The sequence below is a fragment of the Oculina patagonica genome, chromosome 3, assembly GCF_052425735.1.
Source record: "Oculina patagonica isolate OP01 chromosome 3, crgOcupat, whole genome shotgun sequence".
NCBI classification, from domain to species: Eukaryota; Metazoa; Cnidaria; class Anthozoa; order Scleractinia; family Oculinidae; genus Oculina; species Oculina patagonica.
In genome coordinates this window covers 11,927,759-11,952,983 of record NC_135760.1, presented here as the reverse complement: position 1 = coordinate 11,952,983, position 25,225 = coordinate 11,927,759, and the positions used below count along the sequence as shown (strand labels likewise).

The 25,225-nt window shown below is 40.0% G+C and overlaps 2 protein-coding genes across 2 annotated transcripts; both read right to left on the bottom strand.

Annotated features, from left to right (window-relative positions):
- Nucleotides 1-15,907: 15,907 nt before the first annotated feature.
- LOC144646580 (tubulin alpha-1 chain-like) lies at nucleotides 15,908-19,438 on the bottom strand. Its single transcript, XM_078506215.1, has 6 exons — nucleotides 19,278-19,438; nucleotides 18,777-18,999; nucleotides 17,378-17,526; nucleotides 16,894-17,286; nucleotides 16,452-16,739; nucleotides 15,908-16,290 (listed from the first exon to the last, which is right to left on the bottom strand). The coding sequence occupies exons 1-6, from the start codon at nucleotides 19,278-19,280 to the stop codon at nucleotides 15,988-15,990; spliced, it is 1,359 nt and encodes a 452-aa protein (XP_078362341.1). The 5' UTR covers nucleotides 19,281-19,438; the 3' UTR covers nucleotides 15,908-15,987.
- A 724-nt stretch (nucleotides 19,439-20,162) lies between these two features.
- LOC144646581 (tubulin alpha-1A chain-like) lies at nucleotides 20,163-23,024 on the bottom strand. The gene is made up of 6 exons (XM_078506216.1): nucleotides 22,864-23,024; nucleotides 22,390-22,612; nucleotides 21,574-21,722; nucleotides 21,093-21,485; nucleotides 20,678-20,965; nucleotides 20,163-20,532 (listed from the first exon to the last, which is right to left on the bottom strand). Exons 1-6 carry the CDS (start codon nucleotides 22,864-22,866, stop codon nucleotides 20,233-20,235), a joined length of 1,356 nt encoding a protein of 451 aa, XP_078362342.1. The 5' UTR covers nucleotides 22,867-23,024; the 3' UTR covers nucleotides 20,163-20,232.
- Nucleotides 23,025-25,225: the final 2,201 nt, after the last annotated feature.

The window sequence follows — 25,225 nt, the reverse complement described above, 5'->3', positions numbered from 1 at the left end:
GATAGCGAGCAGGGTGGCCGAGAACTGGCAGATACGCAAACGTCGCAAGAAAAAATTTCGAAGTAATTTAAGACCAAAAAATACAACGGTTCAACGAAAAGTTAACTAAAGCAGAAAACTGAATTATTCTACGTTTCACATGCCAAAAATTAGCTCGTATGGTGGGGGCTTTTGGATAAAATACGAATTTAACTACATCCATGAATTTGGAGCCGTAAACAAACAACTTTTTCGGGAATGCAAATTCACCTACCTCCGCGTAAACTCGACGTGTGAGCTTTCTATATCGAATTGAACGATCAACTCAAGATACTTAAAGCACATGAATCAGTCTATCGTTTGAAGGAAATACCTATTTCTTTTAATTCAACTGGAGTGTGAAAAAACGCGTTAAACACAAAGTGGCCGAGAACTGGACCCGGCCGAGAACTGGGCCCCATACTGTACTGATATTCACCATTGTGAAATTGCACTTACTTTGACAAGTTAAAGTTATTTTTGTAAATGAAAAAGGTAACGTCATTGATGTCACGCAGTGTTTTTTTTAGCAAACTAGATGGTTTGCTGGTTTCTGACTATGAATGGGGGTGTGATCTTGCGGTATATTTTTTGAGCCTGACTCCGCCGTAAAACGTTTTTTTATTTAGCAAGAACTGTGTCGATTTTCATTTCTGAACAATTGGTCGTCAAGTCGTTTGTCACAAAGAGTAGAATGTTTGTACAGCATGTTTTGGAATTATTTTAGATTTGGTTAGTAAGACGCTTCTGAAGACCTGAGCAAAACATTGGGAATGTACAGTATTAATAGGAACTTGAATGGAATTTTTCACAAGTTGGATAAAGGTATCAACTGAAAAAAATGAAATTCAAAATGAGAACTTGGATTTTGTTGTAATTAAATTTTATCGCGGATTGGATGCATAATATCACGGCTTTGAAAGTCTTCAAATAATTAGAAAGGTTCCTTTCTTCCTTTTGATCTTATTGTTATTTTCATGTATTGATTATTCGAAAGTGGTTTTCGTTGATACGAAAAAAAAAAAAACGGGTTTTCACTGAATTGCTTGAAGTATTTTTAGACGTGATAATATTGGCTTAATCAAATTACATTGTGCACGAAATATTTGTTATTCTTTTGTCTTGAAACTTTGAGGAAATTGAATTTTTGTTTGACAGTAGTGTATAAAAGGCATTTTATAGAACTGAATAAAAAATAAGAAACATTGATAAAGGTTATTTCAAAGATTTATTTTGCCTGATTTTGAAGGGTTTCAGGAGTTTTAAAGAGTGCTGGTAAACGGCTGTATGTTGTTTGTGATTACGGATCTTATTTAGTTTCGAACGCTCTAATTTTTGAAAGGTTAAAACAGGTTAAAACCGGGCGGTTTCATGAGTGTTTTGGGTAGAAAGGTACGGTGGTGGTCAAAAAAAAAAATGTTTAGAAAGGAATGACTGTAGTAGCACGTAAGTCGGAGGTTTGCGTGAGTCACGGGGTATACTATGCGTGAGCTGGATTTCCGGCGTCATAACGGCATGTTTTGTTTACTGAAAGATACACTCGACGTTTAGTTAGCTTAGTCGGCTTGGGAAACTATTTTAATCAAAGAGCTCTTCGAGCCACAACTGAATTTTTTGCCAAGTTTAAAAGTTTAGTTTTCATTCTTTGAAAATTTATGAGCAGCAAGGTGATTCAAACATTCCTTTGATGCACATGATAACAGATAAACGGTGGAATGTCGATTACATTGATATAAGATGTTTTCGTCTCACGTGACTAAGTACGTCTAAGTAGCGCAGTCGGGTAGGCAACTGACTGCGGATCGAAAGGTCGCGAGTTCGAGTCCCAGAGGGGGGTTTATTTTTTTTTTCCTTTTTTTTTTCTTTTTTTAACCCATAGCACTAAAATGGTTTGTTTATTATATCGCTCCGTAGGTATGCATTGCAGAATAATTTACATGTAGGCTGTTAAGTAATAACGCTGTAAAAAAAAATATAATAGACTGATTCAGGTACAAATGTAATATTGTGCTGTTTCATCTGAAAAGCTTTTCCTTTTCTTGGGAACAAGCAGCCACGCACTCGATTTTAGCCAACGCTCTGGTTTCTAGATAGATCCATCGCTTATGAAGCTTATGTGAAACCCGATTTAGTTTTCGAATGCTCCTACATTCGACTACATGTACTACGCTAGCTCTAAAGATAGACACGAAAGTCATCGATCGATTAATGCAGATTACTGGCTCTCAATGTTCACTTTTTTGGCGGTCGATTACTTAATTCTTCACGTAATTGTCAGCCATATTTTGTTTCTTTGCTTCTGGTTTTTCTTGTAAACCCCTTTAAATTTAAAAGACCGCCTTTATACGGCCGCTTTTATACGGCCGCCTTGCTACACTATTTCTACAAGTATATCTGCTGGTCAGCGGAGTTGCAATGACAAGTCTACAGATGATGGAACGACCAACCATGCGAGTGCCATTGGGCTAGCTACAATACTCCTGAATAAATTCAGTCGTAAAAATGAATGTTGTAATAGTTAAGAGTGTATCCATAAGAGGACCAGGCAACAGGTGATACAGCTCATATCACCGATTTCGCCCAAACTTAGCATAAATGTTGGGTATGGTGAGCTATTTACTGTGACAAAACATCAACTCAAAATATTTTATTCCCTTCAAGTTATGGCACCTTTTGCAAAAATGGCCATTTTTCACTAATTTATGCATATTTAATTAGCTGACTTTGATTGACCAGTACCACAAGAAAAAAAGACTTCTGAAAATAAATTTCACTGCATTATATTCTGTGGTTATTAGGCTTTAAGTACAATAATTCACTTCAACCGTCTGATTTGATTTCTTCTCCTCAAACGGTCTTTTGGAAGGTACACATTTCGTACTGTTGGAAATAGCCTTTAACTAGTGCCCATTATCTCCCATGAGCAACAACTTATATACATTATTCTTACATGGGTAATGAAATCCATCATTAAACTTCACAAAAATGCAACAAAATGTCTGGGGACTTCAATATTCTATTAGTATTGAGGAACTAAACACACGTGACTTAACGATTTCTTGCTATTTCATCAAAATTCACCGAAACACAGAAGCCATTTATTTGCCTCAATTTGGCAAAAAAACGGTACGAAATAGCTAATCAAGCATAAATTTATAGATAACAATCAAAATATTGGCGAAGATTGGCAGTTAGGGCATTTTTCGGAGCGTTTTCAGAGCCATATAATTCTTTTTTTTTTTTTTTATAATTTCTTGCCATACAAACATACAGTACAAAATTACAAAGAAAAAAGAAACACTACTTACAATTTAAACATTACTTACAGTCCTAACGCTACTTACTTACACTAATACAATACTTACTTACACTACCACAATAAATTATTACAAGCTTAACATTACTTACTACAAACAAGCGCACGTTAAAAAATAAACAAGGTATATTATGCTATGGAGAGCAGAAGAAAAAAGAGACATGCAAAGCAAACACCAGCTTTCTAAACAAAAGGTCAAAAAGCAGGTTTCGAAAAAATAGAGTGACCTAAAATATTTTCGGTTGAGTTTTTTAAAAGGTAGAGTGGAAAAAGGAAATAGTCTAACTTAATACAGGAATAAAGATATTCCATTTTCTGTAATGTTGAGCAAGTGTACCTTTTTTCCTGGCAATGTAAAATTCTAATTTAAGAGTAGCTCTTAATTTAGCCTTAAAAACTGGTAAAGAAGGTTTAATCTTATCAAGCTTACACCTATAAATAAAATATTTTCCAAGAAGAAGAATATGGTTAACTACCATAGAGTCTGTATCGATATCAAACTTACCAAACAAAACATCGGTGAGAGAAAAATTTAAAACTTCATTCTTATGGATGGCCAACCACGACAATACCTCTTTCCAGAATACCTCGCTTGCTTTACAAAGAAACAATAAATGCTCGAGGGATTCATCTTCAGAGTAACAGAAAGCACATAATGGCGAGTCTACAATCTTAAATTTATAAAGTCTGTCATTTGTATACACAATATGGTTTAGTAATTTGTACTGAAAAGCTCTTAACTTTGTATCCAGAGTAACACTAAACGCTAGAGAATAGATTTTCTTCCAATCGACGGAGAGATCTGGATAGTCATTTTTAAATTTCTTTTGGGCAGTAGGAGGAATTACTTTACGAGAAAGAAACTCTTCATAAACTATTTTGGAGGGAATGTTAGAAATATCCAACATTTCCCCCTTTATTGGCACTTCAAAAGAATTTGCAGGGCAGGAGTATGGTTCACGGTATATACTCTCACCCTTGATAATGGAGCGCCATTCCTTTGGAATGGTACTGACTACTCCCATTAAAAGGAAAAATTGACTAGGTGATAGTTTTGACCTGAGAACTTTATCACTTTCCAGAAACGTATTGTCTTTAGAGACTAAATCTCCGATTTTGCTTATCCCACAGTTTATGCGGAAAAAGGCATGATATAAAGATTTACCTTCACATAGAATGTTTTTATTATTCCACAAGTATTGGTTCATAACATCCCCGTACGAAACCACTTCTTTACTTGAAAGAGTTGACCACGCAGCAAGACAATCTTTGTAAAACTCGGGTAAAAATATGGGCAATTTTGGGCAATCAAAATGACACTGCAAAATGAACTTTCCGCCTAGTTTTTTCAAATAGTGGTTTAAGAAGATCTTCCAGGGACTAACATAGTCCTCAATATACTTCTTCACGCACATTATTCTTTGCGCTAGAACCATAGATTCTATATCCAGCATCTTAAGCCCTCCATTTTCAATGCAATTAATCAAAGCTAACCGTTTAACCTTATCCTTTCCTTTCCAAATAAAGCTGTAAAGTTCTTTATTGACTGCCTGTATGAGATCTTTAGAGACATGAATAAGCGACGCTTTCGACATAAATTTCGGAATAGCAAAAGATTTAACGATTTGTATCTTTCCTATAAGTGTGAGTCCCCTCCATTTCCACATGCCTAATGTTTTTTTAATAGACTTTATAATTGCCTCGAAATTATCCTTTTTCCTAGAAAGTTGATCATAATCAAAGTGTACGCCTAAAATCTTAATTGAGCGTTTAAATTCATAGGAAGGTGATTTAGACAAATTTTGGACCCCTAAGCAAAAAAATTCTGTTTTTTCCTCATTTAATTTTAAACCTGAGAATCTCGAAAACAGATCTAAATTAACAATCAGGTTCTCATACGAAGACTTATTCCTCAAAAAACATGTCATGTCATCCGCGAAAAGAGAGATTTTCACAACTTCATCCTCAATTTTGATCCCTTGAATCTTGTCATTTTGTCGAATACTGCAAGCTAGAACTTCTAAACTAAGAATGAACAAGAGAGGGGATAACGGATCCCCTTGTCTCACACCACGGTCAACATTAAAGTAACTTGTCGCAAATCCATTATTTATTACGCAACTAGACACGTTTGAGTAAAAGGTGCGAATCCACTGAATAAAAGATGGTCCGAAATTGAATGTGCGAAGGACCTTCAATAAGAATCTATGGTCCAAAGAATCGAACGCTTTCTCAAAATCAATTGTTACAAGGATACCCGACTGATCACTACATTTTGTATATTCTAATACATCATCAATGGTCCTGACGGCGTCAAATATTGATCTTCCTTTCACATAAGCGTTTTGGTTGTAATGAATCAAGTCAGGAAGTATATTCTCTAATCGTTTAGCTAGCGCTTTGGAGGCTATTTTGGTGTCCACATTAATTAAGGAAATCGGTCTCCAATTTTTGATCAGCCTTTTATCTTTTCCTTTCTTTTCTAATAAAGTGATCACCGCTTGTTTCTGAGAGTTAGATAACTCTCCGTGATTATGTGCATAATTGAGACAAGCTACCAAATGTTTTCCAAGAATAGGCCAAAAGGCTAAGTAAAATTCCGTTGTAAGGCCGTCGTTACCAGGTGTTTTGTTCTTTTGAAAACCATTCAAGATGTTGAAACATTCACCGATAGTCAATTCTACCTCACACTTCTCTTTCTGTATTTCAGACAGTGTGGGTAAGGATACGCTGTTAAGAAATGCGTCTAATGAGGCTTCACTTTCTCCAGTAGAGTTCACTTGGTAAAGATTTGAGTAGAAACTTTTAAGTTCGGCCATTATTTCTTTGGGATTCGTTGTCAGAGATTGATCCTCCTTAAGAATCTTTCGGATTGTGCTCTTTTTACCCCTAGAGCTCTCCAAGTTCAAAAAATACTTGTTGCTTTTCTCTCCTTGCTCGTACCATCTTGCCCTTGAACGGATTATAGCGCCTTGTGCAATGTATTCATATTGAAGGTCATACTCGGTTTTCAAAATCTCTAGCCTATTCAGATTATCCGTAGATGGATCCTGGTCACAAAGCTCTTGAAGGATTGTCAATTTTTCCTCTAGAGATGTCAATTTCGCCTTCCTTTCCCTCGCTTTGCGTTTACTGTATGAAATTGTCTCCTGTCTAATTTTGAATTTAATGAGATCCCAAAGCAATCTGGGATCTTGTATATCCCTAAATTCGTCAACCCAAACCTGGTATCTATCGTTTATTAGAGCTACATAGTCATTGTCATCTAATAAACTTGCATTGAACTTCCAGAAGGAAGGACCGTGTGATTTTTCTTCTATTCCATTAACTGACAACAGAATGGCTGAGTGATCAGACTTTATGGAAGGAATAATGCTCACCTGATCGATCTCCTCCTGCAAGGCATTATCGGTTAACCAAAAATCAAGCCTCCTTTGGATCACAGGAGTTTTCTGTGTCCAAGTAAAACGTCTTATTCCTGGGTTCCTAAGTCGCCAAATGTCTACTAGATCGTACAGTAAGCAAATATTCTCAATCTGCTTAGCTGATTCCTTTAATTTTGGTTTGCCCCCACAACCATCAAGGTTGGGGTCTAAAATAACATTAAAATCTCCCCCAATGATTATTCTACAGTCGTCATCTATATCAATGTTATCCAATTCCTCCTTGATTTTGTCGAAAAAGTGAGTTTGCTCACTCGTTTTGTTTGGAGCATAGATGTTTACTAATAAAAACTTTTGATCTTGCACCATCAAAATTCACCGAAACACAGAAGCCATTTATTTGCCTCAATTTGGCATAAAATCGGTACGAAATAGCTAATCAAGCATTAATCTATAGATAACAATCAAAATATTGGCGAAGAAAAGGCAGTTAGGGCATTTTTCGGAGCGTTTTCAGAGCCATATAATTCGGCAATGTTGTGATAGTAAATGTAAAAATAGCAGCGAAAGATTTTCTTCAAAAGCTCGCTCAATTCAACATTTAGGCACATCAAAGTTAAGAAACAAGAAAGTAATACTACATACATGCCACTTATCGACACACAGATGCTTTCTTTTGAAGAATTTGTTCTTCCTCGCTGCACTTCGATCCTTCGATCGATCTCAATTGACATGTACTGTTGCTTTGAGGCGCGATGAACTTAGCCAATACATCGTGGTTCATTCTTCGTGAAAGGTGTAAACAGGTTGTCAATAAAGTCATTCAAAGAGCTGTTTAAAGTTCACGTAAGGGCACTTATCTCAGCCAGTTTGAATGAAATAAATTTAACTGGAAAATAAACAGCCGCCATGTTGTATTTGTACCTTTGAGCCTGCCGTTTCAGTCAGCGGTAAAGCCGTACACTTGGGCAAGTACGTAGTGTAGTCATCATATAGTTGTTTGACTAAATCCTATATAGGGATGTTCATAGAGGGGATACATAGCCTAGCCCTGCACAGCTATACACGCCTATACATAGCCCAACACAGCTATACACAGCTATACACACGCGTGTTCATTTGCTTTTCCTTCGCAAATGTTTGTTTTCGTCGGAATAAGTAGCGGATGGTGTTATCTACCCTCTGAACAACCGGGGCTTGATCTTAGCCTTATAAGTAGTGTGCGTTTCTTGTAAAAGTGAGAATTTTTTCAACTTCTCCATTGAATTTTTGGATCAATTTAGGTTTCTGGGAAACTGCTCACCTACCCCTCCCCAAACCTAACATTAACCCTTACTTATCGCTTTGGGCAAAATGTTAGGTTTGGGGAGGGGTAGGTGAGAAGTTTCCCAGAAACCTAAATTGATCCGAATTTTTTTGATAAATAGTTGAAGAGAAATACACTGGATGCAGTGTAATGTATGCGATGCAATCGGTTTTGATGCTCTGAAATTGAGCTCTGAAATGTCGGAAACCATTAAATAATCAGAGCAAGTTTTTCCATCTTATATCAGGTTAAAACTAGTATGTTTATTGTTTTTTTTTTTGTTGTTGTTTCTGTCTTTTTTGGGAGGTGGGGGAGGGGGTGAATATGGACATTCGAAGAAATGGCGGTCAGGTTGTCAGCCTGGCCTGTGTACATCTATTCCTTCTGTTCAAATCGTCTATATTATATTACACTTTGGCAGCTAGGATACTGAATTTGTACCCACTCCCTTTTTCGGGATCCCACAAAGTTCTCCATCTGTCCATTTACCGATAAACGTCATTACTGCAGTTTTATTAATTTGTTTTAGAAAAGGGCTTTTATGGGGACAAATTTTTCCTCCTGAATGCCCACATTGCAAGTGACGAATTGCGGCTTCAAATGATAATTTTCTTCATCACCGACTCAATTTAAGTGGCTATGTGAGTTACAAAGACGCGGATGCAGACTTTTGTAGAGAGCTTAAACCCCGCATTAAAACTAAACAAATTTATTGTAAGACTAGGACTACGCAAGACGACAAAACTTATTAGCTAATGTTTCAACCAGCACAGGTAGCCTTCTCCAAGCTTGCTCGGGACCGTACTGGGCGAATATTGGCCCTCGGTCTTTTTTGTACGGACCTCGCTGCGCTCGATCCGTACTGTTAAGACCTCGGGCCAATATTCGCCCAGTACGGCCCTCGCGCGTGGTTAATAAGAGATTTATTTCACGACTGGAAACTTTGTGTATTAAGAATTGCTACCCGGTAGATGTCGTGGAAAACAATATGCGGCAAAACTTTTACGCGCGCCAAAGGAGTTAAAATTATTTCTGTGTTGAAGGTCATTTCATTTTCAAAGCAATAAAAACTCCGAAAAATTTTTACAAAAAAAAAATCTTGCAAAAAATCTTGCGCTAAATCGCGCGGGAATTAGTGCGGGATCATCTGGGACAAAACCCGGTCCGATACTTGGAAAATATCGGCCCTCGCGGGACCGGAAATAAAGTAATCTGATTGGCTGATTTAGTTATTGGCCCTCGGACCGCCTTAGTCGTGTAATAAATGTATATATTTGCTGCGCCATATAGACTGCGTCCCTAAAGGCATTTCGTACGTGAATTCTTTGTTCAGTTCAGCACAGACGCTCCCCCAACTAAAGCACTTGCGCAAGAAACGATTACAAAACCTACCTCGCTATCCACCGTATAGTGATTTATCCCGTGGTAAACGTTATTCTCCAATTTTGCTGAGTTATTCATTTTTTCCCATTTATGCCCCGGGGTAGGGGAATTTGGTCAAAAAATGTAATCGTTATGCGCGGTATTAATCACTATTCCCGCCAGGGGAGGGGAATTTGAACAAGCAATAAAAAAATACAAATGTCTGGAAAGTAACTGGGAGACGTTGAAATTTTGATCTATTTAACTGTGTAGCGTCTTTTATGCTAAAAATAATTGTTTATGTTCCAAAATGACGCTAAATGGCGGTATAAAACTGCTCCGACGTTTCGGCAATACTGCCTTCTTCAGGGTGCCACCCCCAAAAAGGCAGTATTGCCGAGACGTCGGAGCAGTTTTATACCGCCATTTAGCGTCATTTTGGAACATAAACAATTATTTTGATTTGGTTGCCGTGCATGCCGACCGTTAGCCTGCGTAGCAGGCGTCTGTGTAGTTTTTAGCGCGCGTAAAAGAGTGCGCGATCGCGAGAAGGCCACGCGAGGTAAAAATCGAGGAGACGCCGTCTTCTCGATTTTTTCCTCGCGTGGCGCTCTCGCGCCTTTCGCGTTTCTCCCATGCGCGCGCTAGAAACTAACGACGCCTGCCACGCAGGCTAGCCGACCGTTGAACAGAAAAATCAAGAACTCTGTCTCGGTGAAAGTCAAATGGAACAGTATTTTTTCTGGAAAATCTCTTCGGAGATTGACGGAACGTCAGAAATTTTCTTACCATTTGTAAGGTTTCCCAGTTCTAGTTTCCCATGCATCAGGTCTCCCATCAACGGAAAGAAATAACAGGAAACTGAGCTACAAATGGTAAGCGACATCTATTTCGGTTAGTTTGCAAATTTTGGAAAGAAGCCTTTCCATTTTTCAGTGGTCATTCCAACCGGTTCTCTCCAACAAATGGTAAGCACCCTAGAGTTCGTTCAGCATCACATTGCGGTAAACACGTCAAGCTGTAGCGGAGGAAATTGTTTTCCCTACGACAATTTGAAAATATTCTCATTTTCATCACAAACGCATCCAACGAACACTCGGGGAGGAAAAGCAAATGATCGCGCGTGTGGTGTGGTCACGCGTGATGGACGCGTGATGCCCAGTGAACAGCCGTACCGCTGACTGAAACGGCAGGCTCAAAGGTAGAAATTCAACATGGCGGCTGTTTATTTTCCAGTTAAATTTATTTCATGCAAACTGGCTGAGACAAGTGTCCTTCCGTAAACTTTGAACAGCTCTTTGAATGACTTTATTGACAACCTGCTTACACCTTTCACGAAGGATGAACCACGATGTATTGGCTAAGTTCATCGCGCCTCAAAGCAACAGTACATGTCAATTGAGATCGATCGAAGGATCGAAGTGCAGCGAGGAAGAACAAATTCTTCAAAAGAAAGCATCTGTGTGTCGATAAGTGGCATGTATGTAGTATTACTTTCTTGTTTCTTTACTCTGATGTGCCTAAATGTTGAATTGAGCGAGCTTGTAAAGAAAATCTTTCGCTGCTGTTTTTACATTTGCTGTATCACAACATTGCCGAATTATATGGCTCTGAAAACGCTCCGAAAAATGCCCTAACTGCCTTTTCTTCGCCAATATTTTGATTGTTATCTATAGATTAATGCTTGATTAGCTATTTCGTACCGATTTTATGCCAAATTGAGGCAAATAAATGGCTTCTGTGTTTCGGTGAATTTTGATGAAATAGCAAGAAATCGTTAAGTCACGTGTGTTTAGTTCCTCAATACTAATAAAATATTGTAGTCCCCAGACATTTTGTTGCATTTTTGTAAAGTTTAATAATGGACTTCATTACCCATGTAAGAATAATGTATATAAGTTGTTGCTCATGGGAGATATTGGGCACTAGTTAAAGGCTATTTCCAACAGTACGAAATGTGTACCTTCCAAAAGACCGTTTGAGGAGAAGAAATCAAATTTGACGGTTAAAGTGAATTATTGTACTTAAAGCCTAATAACCACAGAATATAGTGCAGTGAATTTTATTTTCAGAAGTCTTTTTTTCTTGTGGAACTGGTCAATCAAAGTCAGCTAATTAAATATGCATAAATTAGTGAAAAATGGCCATTTTTGCAAAAGGTGCCATAACTTGAAGGGAATAAAATATTTTGAGTTGATGTTTTGCCACAGTAAATAGCTCACCATACCCAACATTTGTGCTAAGTTTGGGCGAAATCGGTGATATGAGCTGTATCACCTGTTGCATGGTTCTGCCCTGTTCTCTCACGGGCACACTCTTAATTAATAGTAATCTAGAATTAACCCACTCTCGATTGGAGTCTGTTCTGGATTCGCGCTACCTTTTCGCCGCGAAGGAATTTTGTAAAATTTCGCTAGTGGAAAGAGGTACTGTAAGAACAGTATCAATAACTCAAAAGGAGGAACTTCTTTGTAGCTCTGAATTAAGACGTACGATAAAATTTTAGAATAAGAAACTTTCGATATATGGTTTTCATATTGTTTTTGTCAATTTCCTTTTGTGGCAGATTTGTTGAGAATCAGCTTTTCTTTCGTGTGATGACAGACACAGGACAGAACGAGAGGTGGATGAGAAAGATGCCGAAGATGAATAGGCACCGAAAAACGACAAGAACCGTCAAGGACTTATCTTTAGAGGGCGGGGAGTTTTGGCATACTGTATTTTGAGGACTGGACTGGACTAGTAAAACGCGGACTAGTAAAACGCGGACTTGTAAAACGCGGACTAGTAAAACGCGGACTTGTAAAACGCGGACTAGTAAAACGCGGACTCAGGTAAAACGCGGACTTGTAAAACGAGGACTAGTAAAACGCGGACTTGTAAAACGCGGACTTGTAAAACGAGGGCTTGTTAAGCACGGACTTGTAGAACGCGGACTTGTAAAACAAGCGCTTGTAAATCGGATAAAACTAAACGGTTTAGCGAGCGAAACAATTTGTGTTTGAAGCTCTTGTGTGTTTCTTCGACGGCATATTTCTAGCTTTTTTGAGCACTCTATGGTCTGTTTTAGCGTGGAGATGTTTTTGCAGTATAGCACATGTTCGTTCTGCAAACCCCTACTAAAACAACGGGATTGATGCTATGAGTTGTGTGCATATGTTTCTTTCTTTCCACTACTTGACGTCTGTTGAGTGCAGTCGTTTGTATTGCTCGCACGAGGTAGAACGGGGCCCGTCCAGAAATCAACAGTCAATCGTAAATAAAGGTGACGGGCCTACACGACTCCTACGTTCGTGACATTAGAACATTTGCCGTTATATGTTCAAATTCGGTCTTTCGACCTTATTTGCTTCTGACTTCTTTCTGAGGTTACTGTTTTTTTGAGACATTATGTATTGAAGAGAGCCGTAAGATGATTGTGGCCAAGGAATTCGAAGTGTCTAGAGGCGTTTTACAAGTCCGCGTTTTACTAGTCCGCGTTTTATTAGTCCAGTCCAGTCTACAAGTTAAAGACACATCAAGACCACCCCACTGTGAATTGCCATAGCACAGACAAAATTATAGTCAATATCTTATGTGTTTTTAAGAGAATTACATAAGAACCAAGGCATGTCTTGTCTTGCCTTACATTGACATGCAATAATTTGGAAATACTAAGCTCGTAACAGTTTAAGACAGAATCCATCAGGAATTTGAGTAACATTAATTTTAGTTACGCAAAAATTGAGCACCAGAATAATTTAAATCCTTGTGTTCTTTCATACCTTGTTAAAGGCTTGACATGTGATAACACCAACATAACACCAACAACAGTTCTTTATCAGTGGGGATTGAAGAAAAAATGGAAACATCATCACACAGTTGACCCCCATGCAAAAACACTCCAGGATGTCACGGGACTGTTTGGTGTCCGTCTGCCAATTTCTAACTTCAAATTCCAATGTTAAATTCACATTAAATTTTCAATATTTCTTAGTTGTCTAAATTTTACTAATTCTTTTAAAAAAAACTATCACCTGCCAAACATCCCCAAAAATCACTCAAAAAATTACAAAATACCGCAATACATAGATACATGGGATGAGTGAAGTTTCCTTGGATTCCTTGAAACACCAACAAGATATTTCCGTTTAAGGTGGCTGATAATGGGTTTCAGTATTTCCCAGTCCTTATACTTTGGTTCAGGACTAAAAGCCTTCATCAATTGCTATTACAGTAATGGTATGAAACAAATGTTCAATCATTCATCAACAAGTTGTGATCATTTTCTTGACAATAGTAGTTCCCCGGTAAACAGTTGTAGTACTGTCCCATCAAAGTGCAATGCCTGGAAAATACCGAAAAGCACACGACCTTCAGGTGAAACCGCACCTTACAGTATTGTGTGAGATACATTTATAAATTGAAACCATCATGTCATTAAGTAATAATGCAATCTCGACAACGTTCTAGATATTATATTATGCACACTAATACAGCTCATGCAAGCCCTGTGACTTACACAAACACAGTCAGACTGAGTGCTACTTAAGTAACTGCTTCGTGGTTTCAGCTGTACTGAACCCTGCCTTTCAAGGCAAAGCGCCCGATTTTAAGCTTCTCAAGCTTCTCAATGTTCTTGTTGGCCAATATTTCAACTAGCAGAGCTAGTCTTCTTCAGGGCCAGTACTACATAAGGATTGTAGTACTGGCCCTGAAAAAGACTAGCTCTGCTAGTTGAAATATTGGCCAATAAATCTTGCCCTCCTGCCGTTGTACCAGCCTTGCAATTACCGGTAATCTCAGGGGCACCCATCGAGAATATAGTTCAAAACCACTTAAAGATAGCACCGTTGAACGTATTTTAGTATTTAAACGGTAGATATAAGCATATTTTTATCCCCTAAATTTTTTTTATCTGTTCGGATTTCCTAGCTGAAAGTCTAGTGATCCGAAAGTTACAGGGATCAAAACTTACCTTTTCACAAATTCCAGCCAGAGAAAGGCTCCCGAAAATTCTAGGTGACCTTTTTAGAGTAAAAAATCCGTTAAAAATGAACAGTTATACCATTTTTTAGATATTCGAAAATCCTAGGAAAGGCAGGCAAGCAAAAAAATTTACAATGAATGTTCCGAAAATTCTACATCTCAAATCGTCTTCAGAACAGATATTTTAACGAAATATTCCGTTGGGTGCCCCTGTAATCTGGTTTCGGTTAGCACCAGAAACCCATAATAGGTTTCTGTTAGCACTTAAAGTGGCGTCTGGTACGAGCAGTTCTTGAACGGGATCTGGCAGCAGACAAGCCAAGCAGTTTTTTCTTCGTTGCGTGGTCCCCTGCATCCAAACTGTTTTTGGTTTGACTAAGACGTGTCCATGGCTGGCTCACTGGCTAAGTCCATAGCAGAGTCAGTGTATGATCAACTTAAAGTAAGGGAAACCTCACTTCAGCAGGAATTTAGGATGGAGCTCGAGGGGTCTCCGGGAGCGGGGGGGGGGGGGGCAAGGTCCATATGTTCCCATGTTCCAAACAAAATATTCCTAGTGCCCCCGTCTTCTCTTTAAGTATTACTTCGATTTTGGTGCTCCCTGTTCCCTAAAATACGCTCTTGTTCCCGAGTTCCCAGTTCTATTTTCCTTTTGTTCCTATGTTCCCAAAAAGGAAACAGCTATGTTCCCTTGTCCCTTGAAACCCCTGGGAGAGCCTCAGGACGGGTAGACAAGATGAATTTGGGTACGATAAGGCAGAGCAATATGACACAACGGCCAGGACGTTTTGTCCGAGTGTGAAAGAAATGCAAATGCACGTCAGACAAATATCCGCAAGACTAGCCGGTGCTTAAACATTCCCATGCAATCTGGCTCAACTTGGCTGTATGACCTGTATAAAAGGATTTGTGAAAAAAGTTTACTTGCAACATCAAATCTTTACCATATCTTGTTATAAATTTTCAAAAAAAAAATTATTATATAAGCGTTTTAGGCTGCATACCAGGGCCGTAACAAGCAAGAGGCAAGACGAGGCACTTGCCTCGTCTAGTTTTTAAGCAATCTTTTTTAAACAAATACGTTCAGGTGGGAAAATAATTCCCAAATGGCACCTGATTGCTTTTCTGAAGAAATACCTCGTGAAAAATGCTAAAAACAGTGTCCCTGAGCTTCTACATTTAAAAATTTTCTTTCCGGCCCCGCTAATGGCTCGTGCCTTTGACATTCAAAACTTTTGCCTCGTCTATGTAAATAGTCCTGCTACGGCCCCGCATACTGTAGCTCACCGTATGTTACCTTTACAAACTCAGTGACAGTGAGAGGCCGGATGGGCGAGAAACTGTTATCCTCAAATTTCCAAGCCGAGAAACAAAATTCATTTCAATAGTTTCCAGATTTTCGATACAAAAGAGCCTTTTCCTTTTATTTAAGAATGCTTTGCGCTGCGAATTCTTTACCTTTTTCCCTTTGAATCACACAGTCAGCACGTCGCATAACTATCCTAACTTATATGATACTGCAATTTATTACACTACAAAATAAACCACAACGTATCCAGTATCATGAAACAAATCTTTAATGATCAATTTTTGGACACTCGTTTTAGTTGATTCCGGTGATGGTAACTGCGTCTCTAATACTCGTCTCCTTCTTCTTCTTCGCCTTCTGCGTCAGCAGAATCCACGCCAACTTCCTCGTAATCCTTCTCCAGTGCAGCCAAATCTTCACGAGCCTCTGAGAACTCTCCTTCCTCCATACCCTCACCCACATACCAGTGGACAAACGCACGCTTGGCGTACATCAGATCAAACTTGTGATCCAGACGGGCCCAGGCCTCAGCAATAGCTGTGGTGTTACTCAACATACACACAGCGCGCTGAACCTTGGCCAGATCACCGCCAGGAACAACTGTGGGAGGCTGGTAGTTGATGCCAACCTGAAAAACGTTGTTGTACATTTGTCATCAGTATAACTCGCTCAACACAGTTAAGCATTGAATAACGGTACAATAAACTGTTGTCGAAGGAAAGGTTAAAAGAATGGGGGGAGGGAGAGATTAAAAGAATTGATTGCGTTTCACGCAGTTTTAATACCAACCTTGAAGCCAGTAGGGCACCAGTCCACAAACTGAATGGTTCTCTTGGTCTTGATTGTCGCAATTGCTGCATTCACATCCTTTGGTACTACATCACCTCGGAACAGCAGACAGCAAGCCATGTATTTGCCGTGACGTGGGTCACATTTCACCATCTGATTGGCTGGCTCAAAGCAGGCATTGGTGATTTCAGCAACACTCAACTGTTCGTGGTAAGCTTTCTCGGCAGAGATAACAGGAGCATAGGTGGCCAGAGGGAAGTGAATACGTGGGTAGGGTACCAAGTTGGTCTGCAGCAATAAAACATATGAAAATCGTGACAACCTTAAATTCACGACGTATCGTTTCCTCATTTTAGTTACAATTCGAAACAGTGCGTAATTGACAAACGACCGAAAGGAAAGTCACAAATCAACCACATCGTTATAAGATATCAGTAAATACCTGAAACTCAGTCAAGTCAACATTCAGAGCACCATCAAAACGGAGTGAGGCAGTGATGGAGGACACAATCTGACCAATCAGTCTGTTCAGGTTGGTGTAAGTGGGTCTCTCAATGTCCAGGTTGCGACGGCAGATGTCATAAATGGCCTCATTGTCCACCATGAAGGCACAGTCAGAGTGTTCCAAGGTGGTGTGAGTGGTCAGAATGGAGTTGTAAGGCTCGACAACAGCTGTAGCAATCTGTGGGGCTGGGTAGATGGAAAATTCAAGCTTGGATTTCTTGCCATAGTCGACAGACAGACGCTCCAAGAGCAGAGATGTAAATCCAGAGCCAGTACCACCACCAAAGGAATGGAACACGAGAAAGCCTTGCAAGCCTGTGCACTGGTCAGCCTGTGCAAAGAAAAGCATTAGACAATCAGATAAAAAATAACAAAGCCATACAAGATATGAAGCTTTTAATACTAACTACTTCATGGCTTACCAATTTTCTGATCCTATCAAGACACATGTCAATCAACTCCTTCCCAACAGTGTAGTGCCCACGAGCATAGTTGTTAGCGGCATCCTCTTTGCCGGTTATCAATTGTTCTGGGTGAAACAGCTGTCGGTAGGTACCAGTGCGGACCTCATCTGCGTGAACAGCAAGAAAAGCATTCATTAATTATTTGGTACAACTGCTTCAATTTCTCTACAGTTGTAACTAGTAGGTGACAGACTCCATTCACAGAGAAGAAAGTCCACTACCAGCTGGCGAGCTTCACGTGCACAGAGCTGTTGAGAGCTGTTAGATTTTCTTAGCCGGAGGGGCCTCAGAACGAGTAGTTCATTTTCTCGGGTCCAGTCTTCGTCGACTCTAAAGAGACTCAGAAAGTTCTGGGAGCGACAATGTTGATAAATTGCCCAGTCTGAGATAACGCGTTACGACCTCAGCCTTTGAAGAAAAGCGGATTATCAGGGATTATTATTTATGATCAATGAGCTGAAAAATTAGACAACTGAAAAATTGAATTTGATCTATAATTAAGCTACGTTATTGAAAGTACCTTTAGTTAGTCAGGTGTGGCAATATTAAAATTGCATTGAACGTCTAGTACCCGGGGTGAAGTATTTTCTTCCAGATTGTAAAATTTGCAAGAAGTTTTTCTTTCATAATCTTGTGGAGAACACGTCCACATTTACAAATGTGGACTTTTTGATAAGACCTATTTGCCGAGAATTCTGATTTTCGACGTAAGTGTCCCGCAGAGCGCAGTCTGGGAATTTTTTTTATTTATTTATCTCGCTACCCGGCGACCTTTGTTTCGAGTGAATCCAGGGATGGTACCTGCATAAATGAAACTATAAATCTGTAATGTTGTTTAAAAGGCTTTTGGGAAAGGTTTGAGAAAGGGTTCAACGGCGTAATCCATTACTATCCATAAAATTAGCTAAAATTATATGCGCTCGTCATACCATGCATTTCGCCATTTCCTACAATATTTAAGGCACAGTATTAGCTAATACAATCGACCAAAGGAGAACTGAAAAATCACACGAGAAACTTGGCATTGTCAACTCATGCATAGCAAATCTTTCGAAGCCAGCTGGGTCCAAAATTTCTTTCTTGACGCTTAGGTGAAACAGTGTTTTGTTCACGGCGCTCAAAAACACAACTGAAAAACGTGAACTGAAAGTTTCGCAAGCTATGATTATGATATTCAGTGTGCTTCTAATATAGCGGTGGGCAGTACGTTGCGAAAAGATTCCCACCGGAAAACAATATTGTTCCTTCTAGTCGTATTCTTAAATGCATTTAACAACCGCCATGATTTAAACAAATATTTTTATCAGCGAATTATGGTAGGACAACAATTAATAAAACACGTTTCGGATTGACTCACCGACAACTGTGGGTTCTAAGTCAACGAAGACGGCGCGAGGAACGTGTTTTCCCGCTCCAGTCTCACTGAAAAATGTGTTGAAGGAATCGTCTCCTCCGCCGATAGTCTTGTCGCTCGGCATTTGGCCATCAGGCTGAATTCCATGCTCCAAGCAATACAACTCCCAACAAGCGTTTCCAATCTGAACTCCGGCTTGGCCAACGTGGACAGAAATACACTCACGCTGTTAGAAAATTAACAAAGCGGCGAAACCGGTCAATATAATATAAGTGCAAATATTTTACATATTCTCTCATGAAAACCTGAAATTTTGTAAGTTTGAAATACATCACATTTTAAGGATTATTCATTTGGCCAAATAACTTAAAGAAACATTTAAGTTAGCTAGTCAAAAGTTTAAAAAATCACCGCAACACCTGCCCGGCGAGTCAGACACGCAGAGCTCTGCTCTCTACAGCGGTATAACCACGAAAATTAATAGAATTCGACGGTTTAACTTACCATTTTGAGATGTTGTAGATTTTAACAGCAACGCCAAAAAGCAATAATCGCCGAAAAGTTAAATGACCCCTCCTTCGTGAAGCAACCAACGAACAGAGACAAATTGTAACCGACAGCTACTGCGTTATCAGACCTCGCGGGCGACGCACCCTATTTATATTGCACGTGTGACGTCAGGTCACCTGACATAGGGAATAGTAACTTGTCCCCGGGGTGCTGTGCTGTTCCCACGAGAACTTCCAGTGACTAAAATTAGAACTCGGGCCTGGCAGCACATAGCCTGCGAATACAGTCGCCTCTCATCACTCTCGCTTCTACGTTCGAAACGCGAATCGCAGACGTTTCTCTTTGCTTTTCGCACGTATTAGCGGGAACGATCAGAGGCGGCTGTATTCGCGGGTTACGCAACACAGAAAGGGCCACACGCGTTACATTTCTGTGCGCGCGATGTGGAGCAAGAACACAAAGAAACTGGCGATTATTTCGCTGTCCCAAAAAGGCTAAGTCGTTGAAAGGACTGGCACAAAGAAAGCCTGATATCACTGAAATTAAACCGATTATCAGAAAAAAATATCGCTCCTCGAGAAGCCACTGCTTTTATTTTCGAAGACAACTCTCTCAAAGTGACACTAACGAGGATGCATTGTACTTTTTTGAGGTTTTTGTATCGCTTTGGGTATTCTAATTCAATTTATCAGTTCTTAATATTTATGGTAAATTCGATCAAATAATCCAAATGGCTAAGGAGCCGACTGGTACAGAGTGGCTTTCCGTCAACGCAATTTTGTGGTCTTTTTTTTGTTCTAGCCAATAAATTGTATTGAAGGTTTTTAAACTTTCTTGCAGGGCGTAACGTTTTAGTTACAAATACTACCACACATTCAGTGCACTCAAACAAATCTTTAATGCTCAATTTTCCAAACACAGTTTTCCTGACAAAAATGGAGCAACTTGTCTAGTACTCGTCTCCTTCTTCTTCTCCCTCAGCCTCAACAGAATCCACACCAACTTCCTCGTAATCCTTCTCCAGTGCAGCCAAATCTTCACGAGCCTCAGAGAACTCTCCTTCCTCCATACCCTCACCCACATACCAGTGGACAAACGCACGCTTGGCGTACATCAGATCAAACTTATGATCCAGACGGGCCCAGGCCTCAGCAATAGCTGTGGTGTTACTCAACATACACACAGCACGCTGAACCTTGGCCAAGTCACCACCAGGAACAACTGTGGGAGGCTGGTAGTTGATTCCAACCTGAAAAACGCAAAGACATATAGTATCAGTTGTCCTTGTTCATCACAGTTGAACACTGAACAGTACAGTGGGGGAGGGGGGGGGGGGAAGAGAACAGATGGGGTGAATAGGCTTGATTGTGCTACTTCACAGTATCAATACCAACCTTGAAGCCTGTTGGGCACCAGTCCACAAACTGAATAGTTCTTTTGGTCTTGATTGTCGCAATTGCTGCATTCACATCCTTCGGTACTACATCACCACGGTACAGCAAACAGCAAGCCATGTATTTACCATGACGTGGGTCACATTTCACCATCTGATTGGCTGGCTCAAAACAGGCATTGGTGATTTCAGCAACACTCAACTGCTCGTGGTAAGCTTTCTCGGCTGAGATCACTGGTGCATAGGTGGCCAGAGGGAAGTGAATACGTGGGTAGGGTACCAAGTTGGTCTGCAGCAATAAATGAAAAAAAAAAAAAAATCAGCTCTAGCCTTTACAAGTGTCCTAAGCAAAAGTACATAATGGAAAGCAGCTGTCAACAAATTCATTTGTAAAATTATAAGCTGATTATAAATACCTGAAACTCAGTCAAGTCAACATTCAGAGCACCATCAAAACGGAGTGAGGCAGTGATGGAGGACACAATCTGACCAATCAGTCTGTTAAGGTTGGTGTAAGTAGGCCTCTCAATGTCCAAGTTGCGACGACAGATGTCATAGATGGCCTCATTGTCCACCATGAAGGCACAGTCAGAGTGTTCCAAGGTGGTGTGAGTGGTCAGAATGGAGTTGTAAGGCTCGACAACAGCTGTGGCAATCTGTGGTGCTGGGTAGATGGCAAATTCCAGCTTAGACTTCTTGCCATAGTCAACAGACAGACGCTCCATAAGGAGAGATGTAAATCCAGAGCCAGTACCACCACCAAAGGAATGGAAGATGAGGAAACCTTGCAGGCCAGTGCACTGGTCAGCCTGAGAAAAATGACAAATCAAAGAATCAGTTGCGATCAGGTATCAAGACTACACCAAAACCCTCATGTAGCATCAGACTGTGGCTTACCAACTTTCGGAGCCTATCAAGAACCAAATCAATCATTTCCTTCCCAACCGTGTAGTGACCACGAGCATAGTTGTTAGCAGCATCCTCTTTGCCGGTTATCAACTGTTCTGGGTGAAACAGCTGTCGGTAGGTGCCAGTGCGGACCTCATCTGAAACAAAATCTTTTGTGAGAACTTTGCCAAGAATAGGTCTCACATCACAATCCAAATTTTTATATACATTTACAAAGATCAAAACAAAATCAAAAACTTTGGACTACAGATTTCCATGAAACTAGATCATAATCAAAGTTAATCAAATGTTTTATTAAGTTGCTGTTTACATGACATCATGTAAGGCAAATTTAAGCAAGGTCTCCAGGTTATTCATTTATCGACATATTACACTTTGTCCGATCTGTTTATCGTATTGTTTACAGTAGTTGGGAGTAGTTGCTAAGGTCATGCATCTTGTTGGATTTGCATGTTATTATCACCAAAACTCACTTGACAACAAGGATAAACCTTAAACTCTCGAGAAAATTTTATCCCCGAAATGAAATAAATTTAATGTTATAAAATTCCCTGCTACACAACTCCTTATTTTTATAAACCTTTGAAAAATCCAAAAATCCCAACGAGTTAATAATTAATCAAACCGAAACGTGATGCACAAAGGAAATTATGAGTCATGACAACGGAATGAACTTGAATTTTCAGAATTTTGCTGACTAGAATCACAATCTGTCGATAACGTCCCAGACCAAAGAATTCTAAAAGCTGTTCTGTTGTTTGTTAGCGGACACAAAGACGCTCGCGGACATTTTGGTCGACTTACCGACGACGGTTGGTTCCAAATCAACGAACACGGCGCGAGGAACGTGTTTTCCCGCTCCGGTCTCGCTGAAAAATGTGTTGAAGGAATCGTCTCCTCCGCCGATAGTTTTGTCGCTCGGCATTTGGCCATCAGGCTGAATTCCGTGCTCCAAGCAGTACAACTCCCAACAAGCGTTTCCAATCTGAACTCCGGCTTGGCCAACGTGGATAGAAATACACTCACGCTTACGAGCAAAGATGGAAGAAAAGAAACGTGTTAAATTTGCAACACTTCAGTTCTAGTGTAAACTACACGTAATGTACACGTTTTAAACACACAGTAGATTTCCCTGTATTCTAAATAAAAAAATGTTGCCAGTATTTTTACTGGGCGTCAGAGGTTCGTAGCCTGTCTATCAGTTTGAAAGGAAGACATTTTCTCTCGGCATGAACTAATTTAGATTATCTAGAGCCGCAAAAGAAGAACTCTACTTACCATCTTGATGTAGGATTGGTAAAAACGAGCAGTCGAATAAGTTAAAGCTTAAATTTTGGGCAAAGATTCTTCTCTTGAAAGGCAACGGCTTTCGCTGGAAGACAGTGTCCGTTTGTGAATGAGGGAGTGGTTTTGCGCGCTCCTTATAAGTACATTTTCATAGCAACCGCGTGTTGACAGCTATTTTGTAACAATAGAATTTGCATAATTTGCGTAACAGAATTTCCTGAGGGAGAGGGGTGAAAGTGGGTAAGTAACCAAAATTAATAACTATGAGAAGACCAGCACTAGAACCCAACCGGAGTAAAGATGCCAAATAAAATTATACCGACATGCAAGATTTAAACATGGATGCGAGGGAGTTGCATGCAAAGGCTAGCTTGAACCAATTATCCACAAGTTGTACCTGTACCTCCCCCTGCTAGAATCCAGTTTTCAACGCGAGAGAAAGTAAAACTGTTGACAGTTTAGCACACAATGGTACAATGGGATTATTTTCGTCGCTTGGAAACCATATACTGTAAATGGACATTTTGCATAAAGGGCGCTCAAATTTGAATAACAATACTTTTGTAGTGAAGAAATTATTCTACATGACACGAGCGTGGGGCAAAGAAAAAATCTGAGTCCCCGACGGGAATCGAACCCATGGCCTCCCAGATACCGGTTGGGCGCTCTAACCAACTGAGCTACGTGAGACTCGCTGTGAGCTAGGCCATTTACTAGGTACATCTTAAGTCTCATGTGCACGTGTGGTTGTTTTTTTGACAGAAGATCTATTATGTGAATGTGAGGCCTACGATGTTAAGGTTTTGTTATTCAAATGAAGACGCAATTATATCATATATGTCGCAGTTTTCCGGCCGGTAGCTCAAAGAACAGCACCGTTACGATGTGTACAGGAAAGCACATCTTAGATTTCCTTCGCATCCCTGCCTCGTACCCAGACGCTTCTCTCTTTTGTTTTTGCAGCGCGGAAAGTACGCCTGAGGAGGAGGCTAGTCGCAGCCCGTTATTTGAGTCGCCACGCGACGCTCGATGACCCAGAGGTGACAAACTAAAAGTCGAATCCCAATTTCTGGAGGCCTCGATTTCTGACAGTAAGTCATTTCCCTTGGATCTCCTTCAATCAGTCAAGCACCGCAATTTTTCCCCAAATTTTCCAAACTACAGTTTTCTTGAACAAATTCTCGTTTCCCTTCCCTTGTTTATCGCTTCAGTACACTTGCATGGTGATCTTTAACAAAATTGAACCACTATTCGTAGTTTCCATATGTCTTTAGGCTCTTGAGTTTTTAATAATAATAATTTGGAATAATAAGAGTTTTTGAAGTAAAAACTGGTGACAGTGTCCCTTTTAAGGGGTAAAAAATTATTATAAAGGATTATAATCTGAGGTTGCGATTTCAGAATGTGGCCGATGGTGGCCTCTTCGCCTCCTCTCGGCTTTTTCCCGAGAACCCTTGCACCATAGGCGCTACTGCGCTAGGCGACGGAGCAAGGGGGCAAGGAGGGGGGCAATAGCCCCCCAAACGAAAATTTGGGGGGCTGGCAGCCCCCCACGTTTTGGAGACGAAAATATCGCGACCGCAGTGCAAAATTAGTTTGTTAAGACAGTGTTAAGTTATCCCGTTTCGTGATCGTTTCAACAGGATCGTTTTTGGCGAAGTAATAGGACTTTCAATTAACAAACCTCCTCTCTCCAGAACGCCACTAGCAGAGGTCCATAAACTGTTTACATTTATTATTATTATTATTATTATTATTATTATTATTATTATTATTGACGTTATCTTTGAAATGGGCGACTTTAGAGCCTCATTTTATGCCCTCTGGCGACAAAAGAGCTACACAAGATGCGAGGATCAAGAAGCTTCATGAAGTAGGATCGTCTGAACTTTCCTTTACAAAAAATTAGGGCCATTACTTGTTAAATTAAAAGGATTCTGAAAGGGATTTCTTTCACCGAGAACAATCGCAAAGAAATCGATGACGTCTTATCTGCTGATGAGCTTTTTAGGCTGAACGATCGAAAGTTCAAACATCGAAACTTTCTCTGAAATCTTTAATTTGGTAAACTTCGTTTATCTTCGGAAAAGTTCGAAAACTTATTGGATACGTTCGTACGGCCGTTCGAACAACAATTAAAATCTTCGGAAATCTTCGATGTAGAAACTACTCAGAATGCAAAATGTTGCTAAAACAGAAAAAGAACTTGCTCCAAATATGAAAACCATCCGAGTAATTTTGGGACAGTCTTTGACCCAATGCCCAAACCCCAACGCCGCCCCCCTCCCCGCCCGAGCCTCCTACGTTCCAAAACGCTCCCCTTGGTCTGTGCACGACCAAGGGGAAGTGATGC